Source organism: Ostrinia furnacalis, unplaced genomic scaffold (genome assembly GCF_004193835.3).
Source record: "Ostrinia furnacalis isolate ACB-3 unplaced genomic scaffold, ASM419383v2 OfSCF1131, whole genome shotgun sequence".
Taxonomy (NCBI): domain Eukaryota; kingdom Metazoa; phylum Arthropoda; class Insecta; order Lepidoptera; family Crambidae; genus Ostrinia; species Ostrinia furnacalis.
In genome coordinates this window covers 703,085-725,003 of record NW_021131370.1, presented here as the reverse complement: position 1 = coordinate 725,003, position 21,919 = coordinate 703,085, and the positions used below count along the sequence as shown (strand labels likewise).

The window sequence follows — 21,919 nt, the reverse complement described above, 5'->3', positions numbered from 1 at the left end:
ACTGTGAGTGAAGTCGTCCTGGAAAATCAGACAAACTTTAAACGCAGCTCATAAAGACTATTGCGATGAAAAGTTCATGCATAACGGTCTGAAACTATCGTAATATTGAAATGATGCGTCGTTTGCCAGATCATAACGTACTACGACAATGGCTTTTGAACAAATATTTAAATAGAATTTTGTTATTGATGTCTCGTTTCATGACAGCCATTACATCAAAGTTATCGATTATTAAGCCAACTCTACAATTCAATCGTTCCTTTGTTTCACACGATATGAACTGCACCTACTAGTGACTGGAAAACCATTTAGGTAATGATTAAAACCATGATTAAATAAAAATGCATTTTTCTTTAATTGAGAAGTTAAAATGTAACTTGAAGTTCTCTTCAAAAATAACTCAAGGCTTGCTTAGTTTGTTTTTGGTATCTGGCTAGTTAGAACAATCCGAACAATCCACAATAATGTCATTAAATCCGTTTTCGCAATTGCATTTGATATCAGACCACTCGACCTTCTAGCGAATAATACTGCACTTATCAGTCTCAATCTTCACTTGTTTTATAACCACTTCACACAAGTACACACACGTTTGTAGCGAGTCTCATTTCTTGTTCATTTAACTGTACTAATCACGCACTATTTTGCCCGAAATGTCACGAAATACGAATTACACTGATCACAAAATAGTCCGCGGGCAAACTTAACGTATTCTCTCGACGTCTGAAAGCGAGACCTACTTACAATATTGTTCTTTTCTCTAAACACGCACTTTTTTGCCCGAAATGTCGTGAAACGCACTGATCACAAAGTAGTCCGTGGACAAACTAAACGTAGTCCCTCCTGCCTGGGCTTATGATACTGTTTCTGTCACTCACCACGGACACTTCAGAACCGTTGGTTTTCCTTCGACAGCTCCTGAAGAACATTGATGCCTGCAAGATAAAATTAATTTCAATAATGATGCATAAATCATATTATACCTATTTATTTAAAATTATTAATAAAATAAAGTCCAAATTATAAATTATGATATGAAAACCATATAATTAATATAATGTTATGTAAATTACTATTCTTGCTATGCATTATTTATATAGAAGATAAAACTAATCTTGATTAATATAGGTTTAAAAATAACTTGATCGCAGACGAGGATAATATTGGCATTTAGCCATAATTACAATATTTTTTCTTTATAATATCGTATCTAAGTTTATGTTGTAAGTACGGAGCACACGAATATATCTTAGATGCATAGAGAAGCTAATTAATTGATGCGTCAGAAACCTAATGAAAATATATGATACGATAGTATTATTCAATCCGTCATTACTTAAAAAGAAGTAATTAAACCAACAAACCTTCACATGCGATCTGATTGGCTGCTGTAGCACAAAGATCGCAAAGATGACGACTCCTTGCAAGGCGTTGATGAGGTCGAACACCGACCACACAGAGACGGCTGTGGTGCCCTGCCCGGCCGCCCAGGAGACCACCTCGAGCACCCATGACAGGCCCATGATGACCGACAACATGCAACATGTTCGGAAACTGCGGGCAAAATCACCTTCTTAATACCACAACCACATCTATGTACAAGTTTTGTGGGTGATTCGGAAACTGCGGTCAAAGTGACTTCATAATACGTCTCTGTAAGGGTGAATTGAGTGGTCTTACCACTCCCAGTCTTCCAGTAGATGTTGTATAAAAGGCTACTCCTGCTCGTCTGACCAGCGTTCTTCCCACAATAATACATACAGTTGCCTCTGGTAAATTCTCTAATTTACTAAACTACTACTGCTAGAGTCGTAACTCGTAAAGAACTATAAATACGACTCTTACGACTGAACTCTAGCTAGATCAATATGTCTATATTTTATATAATATAGTAATATCGATAACGTAATTTTATAATAAATCAAAAACATGAATGCTTAACATTAATATTAATTTTTCATCTACCATTTTTGTTTATTACTATCTATTTACCTGGACTAATAACTATTTATTATTTGTAGGCTTTCATTTATTTAATAACACTTGTTTACTTCCAGTCCACGGCTAAGGGTTTCACCAGACACTTGCTAAACCACTCTTACTCTTAAAAGTGACATTTCCTTTACACGAGAATAAAGTAAGTAAAGAATCTACATAGTTATAAGTAACTAGCGGCCGCCCGCGACTTCGTACGCGTGAATCCCGTTTTTCCCGCTAATTCCCGTTCCCGTGGGAATTTCGGAAATTCCTTTCTTAGTGCACCTCTACGGTACCTAAGCTACGTCCCTTCCAAATTTCAAGTGCCTACGTTTAGCTGTTTAGGCTGTGCGTTGATCTGTCAGTCAGTCAGTCAGTTTCTCCTTTTATATATTTAGATTATGTACCAAGAAAGTAGCATGCCGATGGAAATTATTGTGTACTTCGATAGTTTAAATTGACTCGGACTATTTAGTTCCAGTTTCCGCTTAGGGACACAACCATCTCTTAGTACCTAAGTGTAGCATGACTAATTCACTGAACCGTTTTGTGAAGAATGTTCGTATATTGATATCGAACCTGGTAGAAACTGTACGTTTTATCTCACAAAACTAACTCTGAAATTGGTGAACAGCTTGCATTCATATCTCGAGCAAATGAACTAAAAACATGACAAGAAATCAAGAAACTACTACTTGAAGCGACAGCTAAATACTTTCTGTGATAGAATGAAATCCAAGTATAAATAAAGGCTACTAAGTAAATAAAAATGCCAGTGACTATGTTAAAATCGTCAACAACACCAGGCTACAAATTTGACATGACAAGGGATGACAACTCCATAGAACGACCGTTCGTCCAAGGAAAAGTCGATGGAGCCCGATCGCGTGGCAGGTCACCTATGCGCTGAACCAACCAAGTGAAATCGGCAGTGGGAGACGGCGTATGTGACTGCACCAGACAGTCTGCTAACAGAGAGAGATGGCGGGAGATCGTGCGGAGAGTTGTAAGTATCCGCCTCTACAACCGATGTGAACAACGCCTCAACGTGACCACGACGGCTCTGCCACGAGCGAAACGTATAAGAAAAAGAATAGAGCTACATAAGTTGTATTTTACTTACATTTTCTTATACTTCTTTAGCCGCTGGTTGAAGTTGTCCTGTGAGTCTCTTGGTGGCGACGACGGCCGCTCGTGCGCCGGTATCGTCTGCCCCAGCACCGTGCCCAGGCGCACCCAGTCGTCTGACGTGCTGAAGTCTGAGTGCGCCATGTCTAATGCTGTAGGACATAAGGCTCTTTTTACTGTGACAAAGAATCATATAGGGGCACCTGCATCTTATCTGCGGGTTGGTACCCGTTTGAATGCGCCATGTCTAGTGCTGCAATACATAAGGTTCCTTTTACGATGTCAAAAAAATCATCTAGGGGCACCCTTCATATATCATCTACTACGGTATCGTCTGCCCCAGCACCGTGCCCAGGCGCACCCAGTCGTCTGATGTGCTGAAGTCTGAGTGCGCCATGTCTAATGCTAATAATAATAATAATAATAATAATGTAGGACATACGAGGGGCGGCTGAAAAGTTTTGAGCCTAGGGTATTAAAAATGCCGATAGAAAAGTATAAAAAATATATTTTTCTATTTAGTCTCCTTCTACTACAACGGACTTCTTACATTTGTGTAAAAGAGCTTTTAACCCACTGAAAAAAAAATCGCAATCTTTGCCTTCAAAATGAGCCTTTAACGCCGCTTTCATTTCTTTGTCACTCAAAAATCTTCGTTCCTGGAGGTATTTTTTCCAATTTGAGAAATAGACAAAATAGCTAGGGATTCGGGCTAAACTGTGTGGTGGGTGATTAATTTCTTGAAATCCAGTTTTACCCGGGGCAAGCCCTGCAACATGCGCGGTGTGCGCGGGCGAATTGTCTTGCAATAACAGATTTCCTTTCGCCAGTTTGCCTCTTAATGTTTCAACAACCACTTGACGCACTCTTATCAGCAGTACAGCAAATAATCCCCGTTTATTGTTGTTTTTTAAATAGGTAGTCAATGAATAAAATTCCTCCACAATCCCAAAAAAAGTGGCTATGAGCTTGGGTGTCGATCGCTCCACTTTAAATTTCCGCGGCGGCGTGTTCCCTTTTGAATCCATTGCATTGACTCTTATTTTGACTTTAAATCGTACTGCCGGATCTATTTATTTATCAATAGTGACAATGTGAGAAAAAAAATTGTTAGGGTTATGGCCAAAGATGTCCTAAAACTCCTGTGAAGTTGTGACTCGACGCTGGTTGTCGAGCGGCGTGAGCATTTTTGGCACCCATCGCGTGCTCCCCTATTTCATGTACAAATGAGTATGAAAAATATCGCTGATACGTTCCTTGCTAATGCCTATGGCTTCAGCTATCTGTCACAGCTTAATTCGCTGATCTCTAAAGCAAGATTCTTTGAATTTTCATTATTTTATTCGTTAATGGCGAAATCTGGCCGCCCTGACTTGCGGTCATCTTTTAGCGACTCTCTGTCATGCTTGAACTATCGGATCCAATCTTTCAAGGTGGCAAATGAAGGCCCAGACTCCCCATAAACTGTAGACATCTCTTCAAATGTTACCGTCAGCGTTTTGTTCCTCTTTTTGTGGAATTTTATGACAACTGTGTACTTCAATTTCGTACATTGCGCGGATGACTGAGACATGATGATGTTTACGGATTAATTACTAAAAGCGTGATGACGCTAATGAAATGAAACTTTGTACATATACTAAGGAGGTTATTGGCAAATTAATGAAATTTAGTGCGAGTCAATAATAACACTTGAAGATACTTAGGCTCAAAACTTTTCAGCCGCCCCTCGTAAGGCTCTTTTTACTATGTCAAAGAATTAATAGGGGCACCCTTATCTTCTCTGCGCCATGTCACAAAATATAACAGAAGGTAAACTCATGTATGTACCTCGCTTTGCATACCTCGCTCGCTCGCACGCTTGGCCTTCGTTATGATAGAAAAATGTAACTTATGTACTTAGTACGATAATATAGTAATAGTTTGCAAACAAATACACGAGAAGGAAGTAGTATGTAGTTGAGTGGTTGACACTATTATCCAATAATTCCTAAAACCTCTTTAAAACAATTCGATATTCCTAATAATTGAGTTGGCTTTCAATAAAATTTGTCAACGATACACGAACTATTGAAATACAAATAAATACTTTACTTACCTCCCGGAATCAACTGGTAGTTTAAAAAACGAAAATTTAGTTTTTAATGTTGAGTGTAAGCAACCGTCTACTTAACAAATGATATAATACCCCTTTTTTGATGTTCACTAATTTTCGCACAAACAAAATAATTTTACAAAACGCGTGAGCAACGTGAATCAAGCGAACGCAGTCGCGCCTCGCATTCGTCCAAGACAGTCTTGATAACGCGTACGTGAGCGGTGTCTATGTGTGCGTGGCTCGAGCGCGCTTAGTATGGAGTTTACCTTCTGTTATATTTTGTGGCCATGTCTAGTGATGAAGACATAAGGTTCTTTTTAAAAGAATTACATAGGGGCTCATGTACCGTCACCATCTGTGGATACCTACTACATCTGAAAGCGCCAGGCCTAATAAGACATAGGTTTCTTTTTATTGTTATAAAAGAAGAAGATAAGCAAGATATAAAGGTTCTTTTTTATATGTCAAAATAAGGTTCTTTTTACCGTACCTAAAGAAGATTGATGCAAGAGAAAAGGTTATTTTTACTTTGTCACGTTTAGAAGACGCTAGAAGTTGCAGGTTCAATCATCAAGAATTAGGATGAATTTTTAATTAGATTAACTCATACACTGAGAATAAGAAACGTCGCTACATGCTTTAAACATTACTCAGGTATGTATAAAGATGTCTGGTGTTGATAATAAATGAGTAATGTACTCGAATAACTTTCATCCAATTTAAGCGTATTTTTCTAGTAATAAACTTTATCTTTTGTTATTATTTAGTATCTAATCGATTTATCATTACCTAACATTATGAAAGAAGAAATGATTAATGAAAATGAAAAGTAGAAATGAAGGTTATCGAGGAGACAATTAATAGGTAGGTAATGAAAACTTTCATCAAACTTTTTGATAGATTTTTGACGTTGTTAAAGTTAAAGTTAGGTGGTGGCCGTATGATAAACAAGAGCTAAGTACTGAAATGACTTACGTGTTATGTCTTTTAGTTTGTCGTAATGTACTGCAAAGGCTCTCGATGTGAAGAAGAATATAATTAGATTGCTGATGAGGATCACAGCAACTGGTCCATAGAAATAAGGCAACGCTGCCTGGTCCGCTGTGAACAAAAATGAATGCTATAAAATTTTAATAAAGTTGAATTTAGCCTGACTACAAGAACTGTAATCAGTACAACGAAATGCGGATTGCATATGGACTGTGACGCTTGGTAAATTAACTGGTAGAGTCATTACAAATGACACACAAAAATAGAAAAGCTGTCGGCATGAGCATTACAGCTTTTGTAAGCACGTTAAGCTGTCATTAATTCTTTTGTGGGAAAATTTTGTATTTTTTATTATACTCGTATTATTATTGTGTACAGTCGAATAGCATCAGACTATAGATACATTTTTGTTGCAAAATAACAACTATTACAACTTCATAAGATTCAACAGTTTTTACTTTGATGTGACTTCCTCCATATAAAGCCAATTAAATTCTTATTGTTGCGTGTATTCTATTAGAAGAAAAAGCATGAACAGAACAGACAAGAACATAAATAATGATAATTCCTAAACTAAAGGTCAGCCTAGATGTGCGATGTGTGTGTGTCCATTCCGTGAACTCTGCAAAAGACCCAGGAAGCTCGTATAATTAATAACTCTAATATCCGTTTTTACCATCAATCACTATTTTTTAAGTGACCCCTATGAAAAAAAATCCTGTTATGTGTTACCATAGAGTTCACTAAAAAATTAGGGATTGATGGTGAAAACGGGCATAACTCTTTCATTGGGAGCATACCAAAAGATTATTTGCAATAACCTACTCACTTTTGAACCAACAGCCTTTGACTCCAAAGTTGGGCTTAAGATAAGTGCTGGGCACAGCGGGCGACAGCTCCATCACCACGGTGACCACGAGCAAAACCACGGGCAGGAGTATAGCGTACGCGCAGTACCACGCGAAACGGCGACGCATGCTTCTTCTGCTCACTGAAGAGTTAATGTATCGCCTGTTGAGGTGACGTAAAATTAATAACCTATCAGTGTAGCATTAGGTAGGTATTTATTTATAGTTTATAGCCGGTATAGCCACAAACACAAGACTTTTCAAACTTAAAGTCGTATTTAGTAGATATAAACTTACCTAACATTCAAATACGTATCGAAGCACATCACATTCAACCAGAAGAAGCACGATACAAACGAGAATTGGATGAGGTAGGCTGAAACAAAACACAATCATTAATACCAGTTTTGAATTTGGAATAATAACAAAACTTTTTCTATTGCTGCATGTGCATGGCCAGTGTTTACGAAAACGATACATTACGAAACGTTACACTAGTAAATACAGCCGAATTTGAGAACCTCTTTTAAAAAAACAAAACACAATCGACACAGGGCGGCATTTCAACCGTTATTCTTTGGAATATTCTTGCAAACAATGTTACCCGAGCAGCAAGGAAGCTCGTCAGAGCTGAGATAAGTGGCACTGCGTTTGCGAGCTGAAGTTAAATGAAGCAAAGCGCAATTTTCCGTTAATACGAAAACATGCCTCTTACGTACGCTGAACGAAATTATAGACTTAGGCTCTACTAAAAGATTGCTAAGAAACGTTTTACTCTTTTAGAAAAATTTGGGAATCTTAAGTTTCAGTGCTTCAAATTGGGATTGTTGTATTGGTTGGCAGGTAATATCCTACTATTTTAACATCTGATATTTGTAAAAATCTTTAATTAGACAATAAAAAATCAAACTTTTAGAAAAATAAAATAAATGTAAGTAGTAAGTAGGATAAAATTCTTATACTTTTAAAAGGACATGGAAGTTTTTATAATACAATATAATACATTTTAAACATTTTGCTAAACTTCCACGTAGAACATCATACTAACGAGCGATTGTTAGTTAAAAGTTACTACTTATTTATGCAAACTCTGAGTACGAAAAAAGATCACACAAAGAAAAAACACCGGTTAGCTCATCCTATAATCCTAACACTTTATTATGATAGACAGCGAGCTATTGTTAATATTACTTGTTTAGTTATTCGCCCCATCATTCATTATGAACCGCTTAGAAGTTTTATTGCCTGTTTGTAGTTACTGCTCTAGAAGTAAAATATTACCGCAAAGCAGTTAAGAAAATTAAGGTTGGTTTTGTGAGGAGTGAAGTCACTGAATAATACTGCATTTCGAATTGCATTGTTTGCAGGTTTATTACAGGTAGATTCAAATTCTTTATGAGTATGTACCTACGCCTTTTCAAAGCATTTACACACGTTCCAAAAATCAGCTTGTCTTACTACTTACTACCAATTCGGGACAACATATCGGCTAGTACTGAGAATAAGTGTCGGAAGAAACTCAGTCACCTAGATTGATATACACTAACAATGTTTATTGTTTTAAATAGATAACCTACCGGCCCAAAACAATAACACTATTACTAGTCCATTTAAATGGTGGCAAAGATTTTTGATGTCTTATGAAAATCCTCTACTTACCCATAGTAGTACAAACACCATTTGGAAATGCGTGCCCTGCCAGTTGTGTCGTTGCCAGACACAAGAACGCGATTGCCAGACAGATGGTATGGCACGCCAGAGCCTTGCCGTGTGTGTCTCTGAGTACCGTGATGAAAGTGTACACACAGGCAGTGGCTATCAGGAACGGTACGGATATTATTAGGCCTGGAACAAAATCGCCAGTTATGTTACATGCAACCACTAAACACGGTTGTTACTTTAAAGTGTGCCCAAACATGCAGTTAACTAAGAAGGATAAAATTACATACAAGTACAATTAATGTGCATGTTTTCCAATATTTAAAGGCATATTTTTTTACATTTCCTCATAATTATCTCAAAAATGGGAGCCACCAGTTGTTCAAGAAAATCATTTCCAAATTCTTAAGTTTAACCTAAAGAACTCAGAATTCCAAATTATTAAAAAAAGAGTAAATAATCTAGTGATAATCATTAAGCCTGACTTACCAGTAGCATATGCTATTAATGTAGCAGAAGTCTTAGTCTCTTCCATAGGAGAAGTAAAGCACACCAATGGCAAAGTAACCCCGGCTGGGTTCGACTCGTTATAGAAGGTCTCCATACAAAAGTCTCGGGTTCCCAACAAAGGCGGGTTGTTGTATGGCACAAACAAAGAACCATTCACGAGGAGGTAGAACTCATCTGTACTGAATTTGTCCGGTTCTAATGGGTATCTGAAAAGGGAATTATAAATTAATGATGTTTAGTCTAAGAAAGATTAAGGAAAAGATTTCCAAAACGAAAAACATGTTGAAACGAACAACAAGAAGTAGATGAAATATAATTTGATGAAATAACTGCTATGGTAAATAAATTAGTTTGTTAAAGTGATATTAAAAGTGATACTCAAGCAATTAACGCAAGGAAAAGAAACAGTCTTTTAAAATTTTGTGCTCAATCTAAAAATAAATAGAGTGCTCAATTTGAAAATAAATGGAAACACAATAAAGAAGATTTTAATCGCCAGAAAAATCAAAGTAATGCTCTTGAAAAGACGAATGTTCTACATTTGAAGTATGCTGTAAAGGCAGTTACATGTTCACAAGGACCTGTCGTAGCTGCAAGGGTTCCCGACGAGGGTCTCGTAGAGGTTGCTGTCGTAGCTCCACATGTGGGTATCGTTGGCCTTGAAGAAGATGGGCTGGAAGGTCAGGCTGGAGCGGGAGCAGACGGACTTGACCTTCCCGTCTTCGTAGCTGACGCTGAGGTTCTGCCCGCTGGCACAGCATTTCGGCACCACTGGCAGACGTTTTACTTCTTCTTCCTAGGACAAAAGAGACATGATATTTATTATTGAGAATAGACAATAGGCATAGCTCTAAAGCTTCAACCACACCAACGCGTGCAGATCGCAATCGCCGGCGATGCAAAGGCTAATGACAGGTCGCGCGACTTAGGACAGTTCACGCAACCTGTCATTTTATCATAAAATCTTATCTACATATTTGGTATAATTATAGGGTAGACTAGGTAGATAATAACACTAATTGTTTATTTTTCGGCATATCTCATCCATAATTAATTATTAAATAACAACATGACACACGAATCTGAAATTGGCTGTAATTAAATAAAAATTCACGTGTGACTCAAAAAATGAAAATATATCGAATCAGCATTTCAATTACCACAAATTAAAAGACCGGTAACCTGGCGTTAATATTTCACGCTGAAAATTAAATGTGAAGTTTGGTTGGTAATAAAATTGGACCTTACACCTTGAATGTTAAGCCTTAGTTTGGCTTCCAGAGGTTCGTCGCCGTACTCTTGCAGATTGAACCGCGATGTGACGTATTATTTTAAATTAGGTCATGTCCCATAAAGCCGATGTACAAGGTAAGGACAAGTTAATTACGGTTGTCATTCAAACGATGATAAATCGTGAAGCGCACTCCTCTAATCAGAATTCAAGACAAACATTTGAACTTTGACGTGTTCATAAAAGAAATTCGGCTGAGGTTAGCTGACGCAATTCTCTTGAAATTGGTCACGTAATTGTTTTTGTCTTATTGTCCCCAGAGTGACAGTCATCGCCAGAAATAACGTTTTTGGTAAAAAAATCTACGAGCAAAAGTTCAAGTTTCATTCTAAAGATTACACAAAAATGTTGGTGAAAAATCTTACTAAATACGATATTCTTCTACAAATCGTTGCACTAGATAAATCATTCTGCACACGAGGTGTCATTAAATTTAATGATCAATAAAGTCATGACGTCTGTTTGACTGTCGAATTTGGCGATGGAGCAAAATTATACTTTAGTTCTCAAATTATTCATAGATTTTAGTTATTGGTCTAAGTTTTGCCTACAATATTTCTAGAAACCATTATATTAATAATACTTTTTTTTAATAACCTTACTTAGATCTTAACTAGATATTTCAAGTACTTGTCCNATATGTCTATCACGTTCTGACCCAGCTCAAATGATCTATCTACAAACGACCCCAACTGAAATGCAAATTTAAAATTCCCCGGACCATTAAGCATTTACTTCATCACGTTACCGTCATACGAATTCAAGGCTCACCTCATAAGTAACCCAGTCATGCCCCTCTGATACTGAAGTGCTGTTACATCAATTTGTTTATCTCCGCCCGCAGCGTGAGATACGAGCGTTCGCCGATAAAAGCCCAATATAAAGGCACGCGTGTAATGAGTACCCCGTGTAAAGGGCTCGTCAACCGCTTGTTAGGGAAGAATCACTGAGAGCTGACTTTCCCTAAATAATTCATGACAATGAAATTTTGGGATCACATTCTGAAAAGATGCTCGAAACTCAAGGCGGTCATTGGATGAATTTTGATAATAGGAACATATAAATATCTTCATTCATAACACGGGCCATATTTTTATAGGCTCAGGGGCTATGTTAGTCACGCATTTAAAATGCTTTAATAAAGCAGAAAATTCACTAACATAATGTGAAAAGTGAGGAAAGGCGGGCGGGCAGGCAAAGATAGACTTTGGCTGACATGTCTTCCATTCGTTAGACATCACGAAAATTAAATTCATTTTAACCAAAATGTTTTCACTTCTGCTATCATCCGAATTTAGGTGGCAAACAGAGAAAGATAAAAAAGGCGAAGAAAAAAGACGAAGACTTGGTGCCTAAACGGTGTCAATTTGTTTCGTTGCTCGTTCTAAGGAGCTTAGAGAAACCAGAATTACTTACAAAATGGAATCGCACTGTAATGAAAAAGGGACAATGTTTGGCACAAAGTAAGTGCAAGATTGCCATTCACGTGAATAAAGGATCGGGGTCTAAATGGTGTCAAGTTGTAACAAGGTGTCATATTATTATCATTGCTGCAGAATAGGGTTTTTATGTTTTATTAACTTTCTTGCAGTGTGTAGCTTGAAGTTTCAGTATTATGTTGTGTGTATGAATAACGTTATATGCCGTGCAACCAATAATAAAGCTTGAATAATATATCGCAAACGTATCGATACCCTTTGTTTATTAAAATGTTTTCCAAACTCAATCATTTTATGTATTCAAGTTTGACAATATTTTTTCGTGCCTCAAGAGCGATAGTCATGTTTTTGTCTCGTTGTAACACCTATCGTGTAACATTACCATAAACAAATGCTTCTTATGTCTTCGTGGAAATTAGTTCATATCCCCGAAGTTGTGTAACAATTACATCAATTTGTTCACCTCAGCCCGCAGGCACGTGAGTAACGGCGGCGTTTGACGACAAAAGCACATAAGGGCACACATAATGAGTGAGCACCACGTAAGGGCCTCGCTTGTTAAGGACGTGCGGCACAAATAACTGGGGTGATGATGTACAGTCCATCAAACTACATTGTTGTCCCAAAATAGAATCTATCACAACTTAATAAGACCTCACAGTGTTTAGGCTGATGTATTGAAGTCCGTACTAACGCGGAAAATGCTTGAGCTTAATTTGATATAATACTCTAAAACACTGAAAAAACTTATGAACTTCAACAGAACATTGGAAGTACGAATATTGATTGTTCGAAGGGTTATAAGAAAATATTGACTTATCGAAAATACCTTCGGGTTTTCACGGAAATGTTCTACAATAAGCATTAATCTGATTGATGATATATTTAAGACTAATTGTACCACCTCAATAAAAAGAGTTTTTACTTCACAAAGAAAAATGGTTTGGTTACTGCTTACGCAAACTCAACTACTAACTTTGGTTATGAGGAACAAAATGTTGTGTAAATTTAAACTATTTTTAGTATATAGAATAACACTCAGTTCACAAGTCACTTTTCTGTGTAAGCAGTAAACAAAAAAAAATTCAGTGTAATAATGTATCTTTAGTGTATTTCCGAATCATTCACAATTTTCCTAATAATGTTCCTAATGATGACACCGTTTTCCCTAACGTAATGTTTACATTGGATGCGTGCCCGTGTGCCTAACAACGACTAATGACTGACTAAATAACTAGCAATTACGGAACTAGTCATTGTATTTGATAGGTCCGGTTGCATTCAGTTACATCGTTGTGCAATGATAATAATTAACTTTTTTAAAAAATAAAACCGACTTCAAATGCGTGAACACAAAAAAAAACTAAAAATTGAAAATATTGCGTATAAAAAAGTTCATCCCCAATTTTCCACCCTTGGGGGTGAAATATTTTCTTCAAATTCTCATGAAACCACCCTTTTGATAATACCTATTCAACAAAAAAATAATCGTTCAAATTGATTTATAATCGGCGGAGATATTGCGTATAAAAAAGTTCATCCCCAATTTTCCACCCTTGGGGATTGTTTTTTCTATTATTAAATTTAAATGGGACCACCCTTGAGGTATTACCTATACGCAGATAAAATATTTGTTCAAATCGGTTCATAATTGGCGGAGTTATCGCGTAACAAACATAGAAAAAAAAAACATACGGGTCGAATTGAGAACCTCCTCCTTTTTTGAAGTCGGTTGAAAACATGAGTACACCTATTTGTGTAGTTTCGGACTTCTGCAGAACGATAAAATTACAGTAAAATACATAAGTAATGAACTCAAAAATATCCATTTCACAGGAACTACACTCATCGTATAATCGAGTTTAGCTGCTGATTTCAGTCACTTACCTATTTACTCGACTGCGCCACAAGGAGGGTTATTATTGAAAATGTTAAAATTGAATGTGAAAAAGTTTGTCAAAATTGTTCGCGTGTGAATTCGAACAATCACAAAAGAAAAACAAAAGAGAGTTGAGTCAAATAAAAGAAAAAATGTCTCAGTAGCCAGTCCAGGAACGGGACGACAAAGTTTTTTATTTTCTTTTGTTTTTAATTTATCCTCCATTCAATTTAAAAAATCGTGTCTAACCTCTTTTCAACAAATTAATTTCCTACACGGTAACATTTCATACTCAACCAAGCACACAATCGTAGTATCATGTCTTGTTTATAATTCGTTCATGGCTCTTGCCGTAATTTTGTGAGCAAACAGTGTATGTTACCCGTGTTTGTTTACGCTATTGTCAAGTAAAAGCATCGGTTTAGAAGCTAAATTTGTGCGTGAGTAAATATGGGTGGGTTGGTTTTCAATTCCCATTATATTATTGGTTGTTAGAAAGTTGTACCTACTCGTTACCATGTCTACTTATTTGTTTGATTTGCTCAAATAACTTATGTTTTCCGTGTTCCATTTCGTATGGCAAAAATAACATTAAAAAAACTCTTAGACCAGTCGACAGTTTTCATTACTTTGCTTCAACTTTTCTGTAGGTTCGTTAGTTAGTTCGTCTAGAATCTAAAAAAACATTGGCCATTCTCTCAAATGATGTCTTACCACAACATTTAGGAAAGTAATGAAACGATTGCGACCTGAAATTGAAATCTAAATTATACCTTTTGTATCCGTATTGTGACGTATATGTCCGTAAAATAATACTATTTTCGTTAGCAACCACAGATTTAAGTAACAATAACATCAATACATCATCGAATTTAACAGACCACTAATAATTTGATAACACTTCAATGTCAACCGCCAACAAGCTCGTTTAACCTCTAATTAAGACAAATCGTTTGCAAGTGCTGCAATCAGTCGGAGTGCAAGTGTTTCGACAGCAACAGAACAAAACGTTCTTTATTGGCTCAAGGCCAGTTTTAATGAACGGGAATTGTATTGCACTTGTTCGTGAACAAAGAACTTGGAACAGTGTTTCAAGATTTTTTTGCTTTTGCCTTCAATGTCTTTATGATTTTTTAAACTAAACTAGATTTAAGACTATTTTTGATCCAAAAAAATCCCCAGCGATGTGTAGAGTCTTCCTCTTTCTAAATAAAAATATGTTTTATAAAAAAGAGTCACAATTTCTCATTATATTTGAATCAACCCAAACTTTCTTTTGGGCTGTAAACTTAGGATACGATAAATTTGCGTATCTTATCTAGCTTTCGGGACAACATCTTGTTGGTGGTCGGAAAATCTGACATTTGTATTCGGGTTACATTTCAACTCGGAAAAGAAGAGAGGAGCAAGAATATTTTTATGTTTTCCCCCTAAGTATGGCAACACTCTAAATTGCAAAATAACCGAGTAAAACAAAGTAAATAAAGGCGGGAAAAAATGGGCATTCTCTTGCCTAAACATGAAAAGAAAAAAAAGAAAAGCGAAGCGGTGGCTGAAGAGAAGTTCCGCGGTATTTCGCAATGTTGAAACAATTTGTTTTATAAGGTTTGCGAGGATTCAGGCTAAAGTCCGTGACGTCACCAACTTTGCGACGTGGGCGGCCTCACAAATGCTATATTGTATGATAGCGCGAAACATGCCAACAAAAAAACCATTCAAAAAGTTTGTTCGTGCTGTATCAGATCTAAAGTAATGCGGATGCGGCATCTGAATTCTGAAGATACGAGTAAGTTTCAAACTTTGAACACATTACACACAACTTTTTGTTGTATATTTTCGGTGACTAATAAAAAGAAAACACAAGCTTCACTAATGCGTTTAATATTGACAAAAAAAAACCCAAAAAAGTCCACGCACCTGTACGAACGAAATTAGACTTGTGACCTCTGTATAAAAGTAAAAAACAATAATAAAAAATATTTATAATAATTTGAATTTAGAATGCACATCGTTCTCTGGAATCAACATAATACATAATTATACTGGCTGGATGGCAAAAGGCACGACATGAGCAGGCAAAACAAAAGTCACAACTCGGGAATAGAGCGAGCAAAATGCACATCACAGATCGCCGCAAAAACTGTTCGTTCCTGACCGTAACACGATGCAATAAGGTATATAATGCTGTATTTTTATGGTCGGTGCCTCTTACGTGGGCACGACAGAAACCCGACAAATATTTGCTCTCCCCTCGAAACTTCACCGCAGTTGCTCAATTCAAGTTATTAAAAAGATGTAGTCACATTATTGCTACCTGTGAACCACCTAAAAGGTTTTCCCTGTTGCTTACAATGTAAACATAGCTTTTCATATGATATTTCAAAGGCACTTTTTAAAAATATCTTGAAGCCAAGAAACCTCGGCAGAAAGTTAACAGGGAGTTTTGTAAAGACCGTTAAGTTATTTATATTCGAAGAAGCAAAGGAAAGGGTAAGTGAGCTTTGCCATTTTGGGTTAATTAAATTTGCTTTGCGAAATACAATTTTAGGTAGGTAGGTACTTAGGGAAATATTTAACTATTAACCTTAAAAAATCATGACAGTTAATGTTTAATTAATGTAGCGAAATATTCAGTCCATTACACTTAAAACAGTTCATGCTTTTCATACCATATTATGCACATTCAAAATGAACATTAAATATTATCAATATCCACTTTTCCGGTCTTTTCGTGAAAATATTGAATCAAAAACAATAATATTCTGATACGATAACTGTTGTTAAAACTCAAACAGAAATAAATAAAATGCTCTGCCGTTTTAACGTAATAAATTGGAAGTAAAAGCCTTTATTCAGTTGCCGTTGCCAGTACTGCTATTGCAATTTATATTATGAAAGATAATTTTATTAACCAACCAATATTGAATATGGTTTTGTTTTGGATTTTAAAGAAATAAATTCTTTTGCCTTCTCTGTGAACCGTTTATCAACATACGAGTAACATCTTTCTTTGTGCTGGATTAAGTTACATTTAGATACAAATATTATAGTAAAGCTCGTAGAAGGTAGCATACATTTGTTGGAAAAAAAAAATTTGAGTAGATTTAGGCATGTCTGATGTCTGTCCAGTTGGTATTCAGATAAAAAACTATAAAATAGTGATGAAAAGAATATAACATCATGTATAAATAATTTAAAAAACTATTAATTTATTTATTGAAAACTATTCATTCCCTTTTTTGCTGTCTCTACTTCAAATCTACCAAACAATTTCGGTTCACTTTACTTATTCCGCACTCTTACGAGATTTCCACCCGGGGTGCATTCGTTTTTGACGTCACAACCGCGGCATGAACAAGTGGCGTGACACCTTGAAATTGCGAAATTGCATCAAGTGGACAGAGGTTTGGGAAAACAGAGCAGTTTAAGCGAAACTTTTTGAAGAAATTCGCAAAAAAAACACAAATTTGACATAGTGGTTGAGATTGGGCCCAGCCATACGGGGGCCTGATTAGACAATATAAAACTGGTTAAAGTTGTTTATGAAGATGTCCACTACTTATAATGAATGGATTATACAACATTTAGTGATACCTACGAGTACCTATGTAGTTACAAAATGTTTTAAGCTCTCTCTAGCTCGAAGGACGCTGTGGACGATACATTTTGATTTTCAAATATAGATTCCAATAAGTCATTGTTACAAAAATATTTCATAACAAGTTTTATGAAAACAAGCATGATATTGTTCAACAAAATAATAACAGAACTATGCATAAATTTTAATCGGATTCTGAAAGTTGAACTCGGTGTAGTAAAAGTTCGAATCTTGTGTTTGTATTCGGGATCCTCATTGCTAGCGTATTTTAACAGTTAAGAGTGGGAGGGAACATGAGGTTTGTATCAGCTGTAGTACACACCACAGACAAACATTTAGTTAGTCACATTAAAATATTGAATTACCGTCTTCACAAGTTTGTAACTGGGTGGCCCTGCCCTATGTAAAGCTTCCAAAAATACTTTTAGTTTTTGTCTGATTACCAATGTTTTCTAAACAGGTAAGTACTTTACAGCCAAACAAATTTCTTTAAGTAAGTACAGCCAAACAAATTTCTTTTCTGCTCAACCCAAAGGTAAACTGGTCGAGAATGCTTTAGTGCATTAAGTTCGCCTTATGTTCAAATTTATTTTGGCATAAAAGTTTAAATAAATAAATAAATAAATAAGTACTTACGCTTTATGACTAGATGGACCATTAGGTACTATAAAAACATATAATAAAAATTGTACGAGTATAATTATTGCTCTATATGTTTTTTATTTACTCTCGTTACGTCCTAATCCCGCACCACACACGTTTTGTATCGGAACGCAAAGGATGAGCAGAGTCGAGTAATAGAACACAAATATTAGGATACGCTCGGATCCGTGTCGTGGACGCTCGATAGCCTTCGATGCACGGGTGCCACTCTGCTTTGAAAGCAAAGAGCGACTGAAAATACTACCTAGTGTGGTTGAAATATCCTTCTATGGTATTCTGGCTCCCCGTTCCGAGAAAGTTACCGTGTCAAATTTAGGGTGAGTTGCACCATCTTATTTTGACAGTAATTATGACGATAACCGGTGCTTTTTGTATGGAGTTTGGCAGATTTTTGACGTTTGTCAAAGTTAAAGTAAGATGGTGCAACCAAGCCCTAATTTCGCAATCACTTTACGAAGCCAAATAGATACTTATGAACGCCAAAGCTATGCTATTTTATTATCAACGTAGGTAACTAAAAGTTACTTTTCATTCAATTAGGTAGGTAGGTATCACTTATTTTTTATAATAATTTGGAGAGTAAAAATCTAGAAACTTTTTCTATCTCAAACGACTTGGTATGTTAAAATATTTGTTAACATAATTTAGTTACATAGAACGTTCACCTTAAAATTAGGTAAACAATTTAAACATTAGTTTATGAACCATTTATCTTTACACCTTTTTAAAAGCTAACGGATATATATATGGATATATATAAATGGATGCGCGCTGATAGCGTAGGATTACAGTCAACAAGCCATAGAACAAGGCTTAAGTAGTTTCAAAGCAAATCTGTCAAGGCTTAGTCGAAATCGACCACTTTATGTTTCATTCCATACAACGAAAATGGAAAATATTTTTTTCCAGTCAAACTATTGGTTTTAGAGAAAAACTTTCATAATATTTATTCATGAAAATAACATACCCTATCGACAGGTATTTTTTTTAAACAGAAATTGTGAAAAAAAAATCGCTGATTTAATTCCTTTTAAGTTTATTAAAATGTGTTTTTAGCAGTAATTTAAGGTTAATTTACATTATTAACGTATAAAATCTTTATATTTTTGTTAAATCTTAAAAGATATTCCAAAAAAAAGTCACTTTTACTCACTTTTTTTTAATTTTTCAGAACCTCATAACTTGTGAACGGGCAACTTTGGATGCGCGCTGATAGCGTAGGATTACAGTCAACAAGCCATAGAACAAGGCTTAAGTAGTTTCAAAGCAAGATCTGTCAAGGCTTAGTCGAAATCGACCACTTTATGTTTCATTCCATACAACGAAAATGGAAAATATTTTTTTCCAGTCAAACTATTGGTTTTAGAGAAAAACTTGTGAAGCATTTATTCATCAGAATAACGTAACCTATCGATAGGTATTTTTTTCAAATAGAAATTGTGAAAAAAATCGCTATGTCCATAAATCTCAATTTCGCTCCATAGTGCACCAGTACAATATACCGAACTTCCCCTATATGTTATAATAAAACTAAAAACGTAAAAACCAATTAGTCCCATTAGAACCATTAGAACCATTTTCGACTTCCACACGGACAAAGTCGAGGGAGAAATCATGTAATTAATAAGTTAGTAAATGAATTGTTCTCTAATGTATAGCATCACCAATAACTTAGACTAAAAATTTTAAGACTAAGACAGAATGAAAACTATCTAGTTTTAACTAATAAAAACTAAAGATCTACTTGATACCACATGCACTTAAGTAATACTTCATCAAGTGAATTTTAAGTGTAGGTTAAGTCTAATGTTTCTAAACTAATACTATGTAAAGTATATCTTGACTCAACTCTTTCTTTACTAAACTTACAAATTAAAAATCTTCTATACTCTTGCTACATTAAGACAAATTAGAATTACCGCCATTATGAGCTATGTGTAACAAAAAATAAAACAGAAATTAACCAATAATATCATAACAAGAGGACATTTAAATTGAAGTACGTCTTTCTTACACTATTTCTAGTTGCATAAATGTCTAAGAACGTTTACATAAAATAAAATATTATTTTATAACCTCAAAGTTTTATTTATACAATACAATTTCGTAATATTTTATTGATCTTATTAAGTTTTTTCCAAGGCCCTCCTGTTTTATAACATTATCCATTGATTTTACACGAGAAACCACATTGCGTTTTAGATTTTCTATGCAAAAATGACATTGAAGGTCTTTTGTAGACATAATATAAATTAGTTATTAAAATAATTTAATCGCCATTTTCATTAACCTTTATCTAAAGTTGATTTAGTGTTCACAATGTTTTCTAAACTAAAGTTCCTCTTTAATAAAAAGTGTCTTACATAGTTCTTCATGAAGTTAAACAAACCTTAGCTGTAAAAATAATTATTAGTCTTAAATAAGTATTCAAGATATCTTCAACTCTATTTCCTTGTCTACAGTCATACTACAAGATGTATTATAGTACTTGTTTAGAAATTCTTAAAACTACACTCTTAATTAGGGTTCAAGTCTGCCTTAAGCGTTGTCTTAACTCTGTCTCAGTGATTTCCAAAGGATTGTGCCCTTTTTTGCTTACCATTGTCTTGGGGGATAACTTCAAGACTTCTTGAGTGCGACTATTGTCTTGGCCAAGACAACGGCTGGAATTAGGCTATTAGTCTTCAAGATATCTTCAATGCCTTATGAAGATAATCGGATGCTACTTGGGAAATACAATGATGACTACCGAAATGGAGCATGAAGCGTACAGAAAATAGAAATCAGGGGTAATTTTCCCCCAAAAATCTCCCCCGCGAGTAGAAATAAATATTGTTAAGTGCAAAACCGTCTGTCTGTTAATAATTGTGTCACGAATAGCAGCGATATATCAGAGGTCCTACTGGGTGTGTCATAGTCGACTCTACCTATCTCTCTCACTAATACAGGAACAATTACATGAGTGAAAGGGATGAGAAATGTCGGTACAGGTATCAATGGGTGTACATAGTATACCCCCAGTGCCGAGCCAGATAATATCGTCTGATCTTAATAAAGGGAAATCTTGGGCAAAGCGCTCAGTACAGAGCTTTGCTTCCGGTGAAAGTGAATGTTGTTTGTTGAGCATTTAGGGTTTCAGCTTTGGTTAAAAGGTTTTTTTTTAGTTTGGTTTTGCCAGTTGCGGTGTTTTAGATCTGAGAAAGGTGTAAACCCAGCGCGTCAGGGGCTTACGTCGGTGTAATGAGCTTGAGCATTTTATGAACTAAACCTTAAAAAAATATTTCAAAGACATTTTTATACACCCATAAATCATCTATAGGTTAATTCATGAAATTGAAAGGATAAGGCCCTAGTAAAATATCTACTTATTACTTACTTATCATGTTCCGTAACTTAACTGCTATTTAACATTAACCTTTCATCACCTTTCAGTGATAACTCCCAGTAAATCTATTGGACACATAGTAAGATTTAACACTGTTATAAACATAACAGCTCTAATAAGGACATTTAGATGTTCCGAAGTGTCCATGTTCACAGTCTATTCGGAAAACGATAAAATTTTACGGTGCCTTTGTAGTTTGTACCAATAAGACGTTACTTAAGATACGTTATCGGCACGAACGATACAAACGGAGTGAATTCGACTAGCATCCAATAGGTATAGGGTTGTCATTTTCCATTCATTTCATAGTATGGTAAAATAAACTCTATATTTGCAACTGGACAAATGAAAAAACTTGAGATTGTTACATTTTTAAGTAGAAAGTGCACAAAGTTTTTCGAATATTTTACATTTTCATTTGGAAATTTTATAAGTTTTTGTGAGAGGGATAAGG

The 21,919-nt window shown here is 35.6% G+C and overlaps 1 protein-coding gene across 1 annotated transcript; it reads right to left on the bottom strand.

Annotated features, from left to right (window-relative positions):
• Positions 1-455: 455 nt before the first annotated feature.
• LOC114351346 (G-protein coupled receptor Mth2) lies at positions 456-20,005 on the bottom strand. Its single transcript, XM_028302525.1, has 10 exons — positions 20,000-20,005; positions 9,792-10,006; positions 9,190-9,416; positions 8,701-8,886; positions 7,339-7,417; positions 7,023-7,204; positions 6,179-6,304; positions 3,101-3,257; positions 1,365-1,554; positions 456-935 (listed from the first exon to the last, which is right to left on the bottom strand). The coding sequence occupies exons 1-10, from the start codon at positions 20,003-20,005 to the stop codon at positions 828-830; spliced, it is 1,476 nt and encodes a 491-aa protein (XP_028158326.1). The 3' UTR covers positions 456-827.
• Between the last annotated feature and the right edge of the window lie 1,914 nt (positions 20,006-21,919).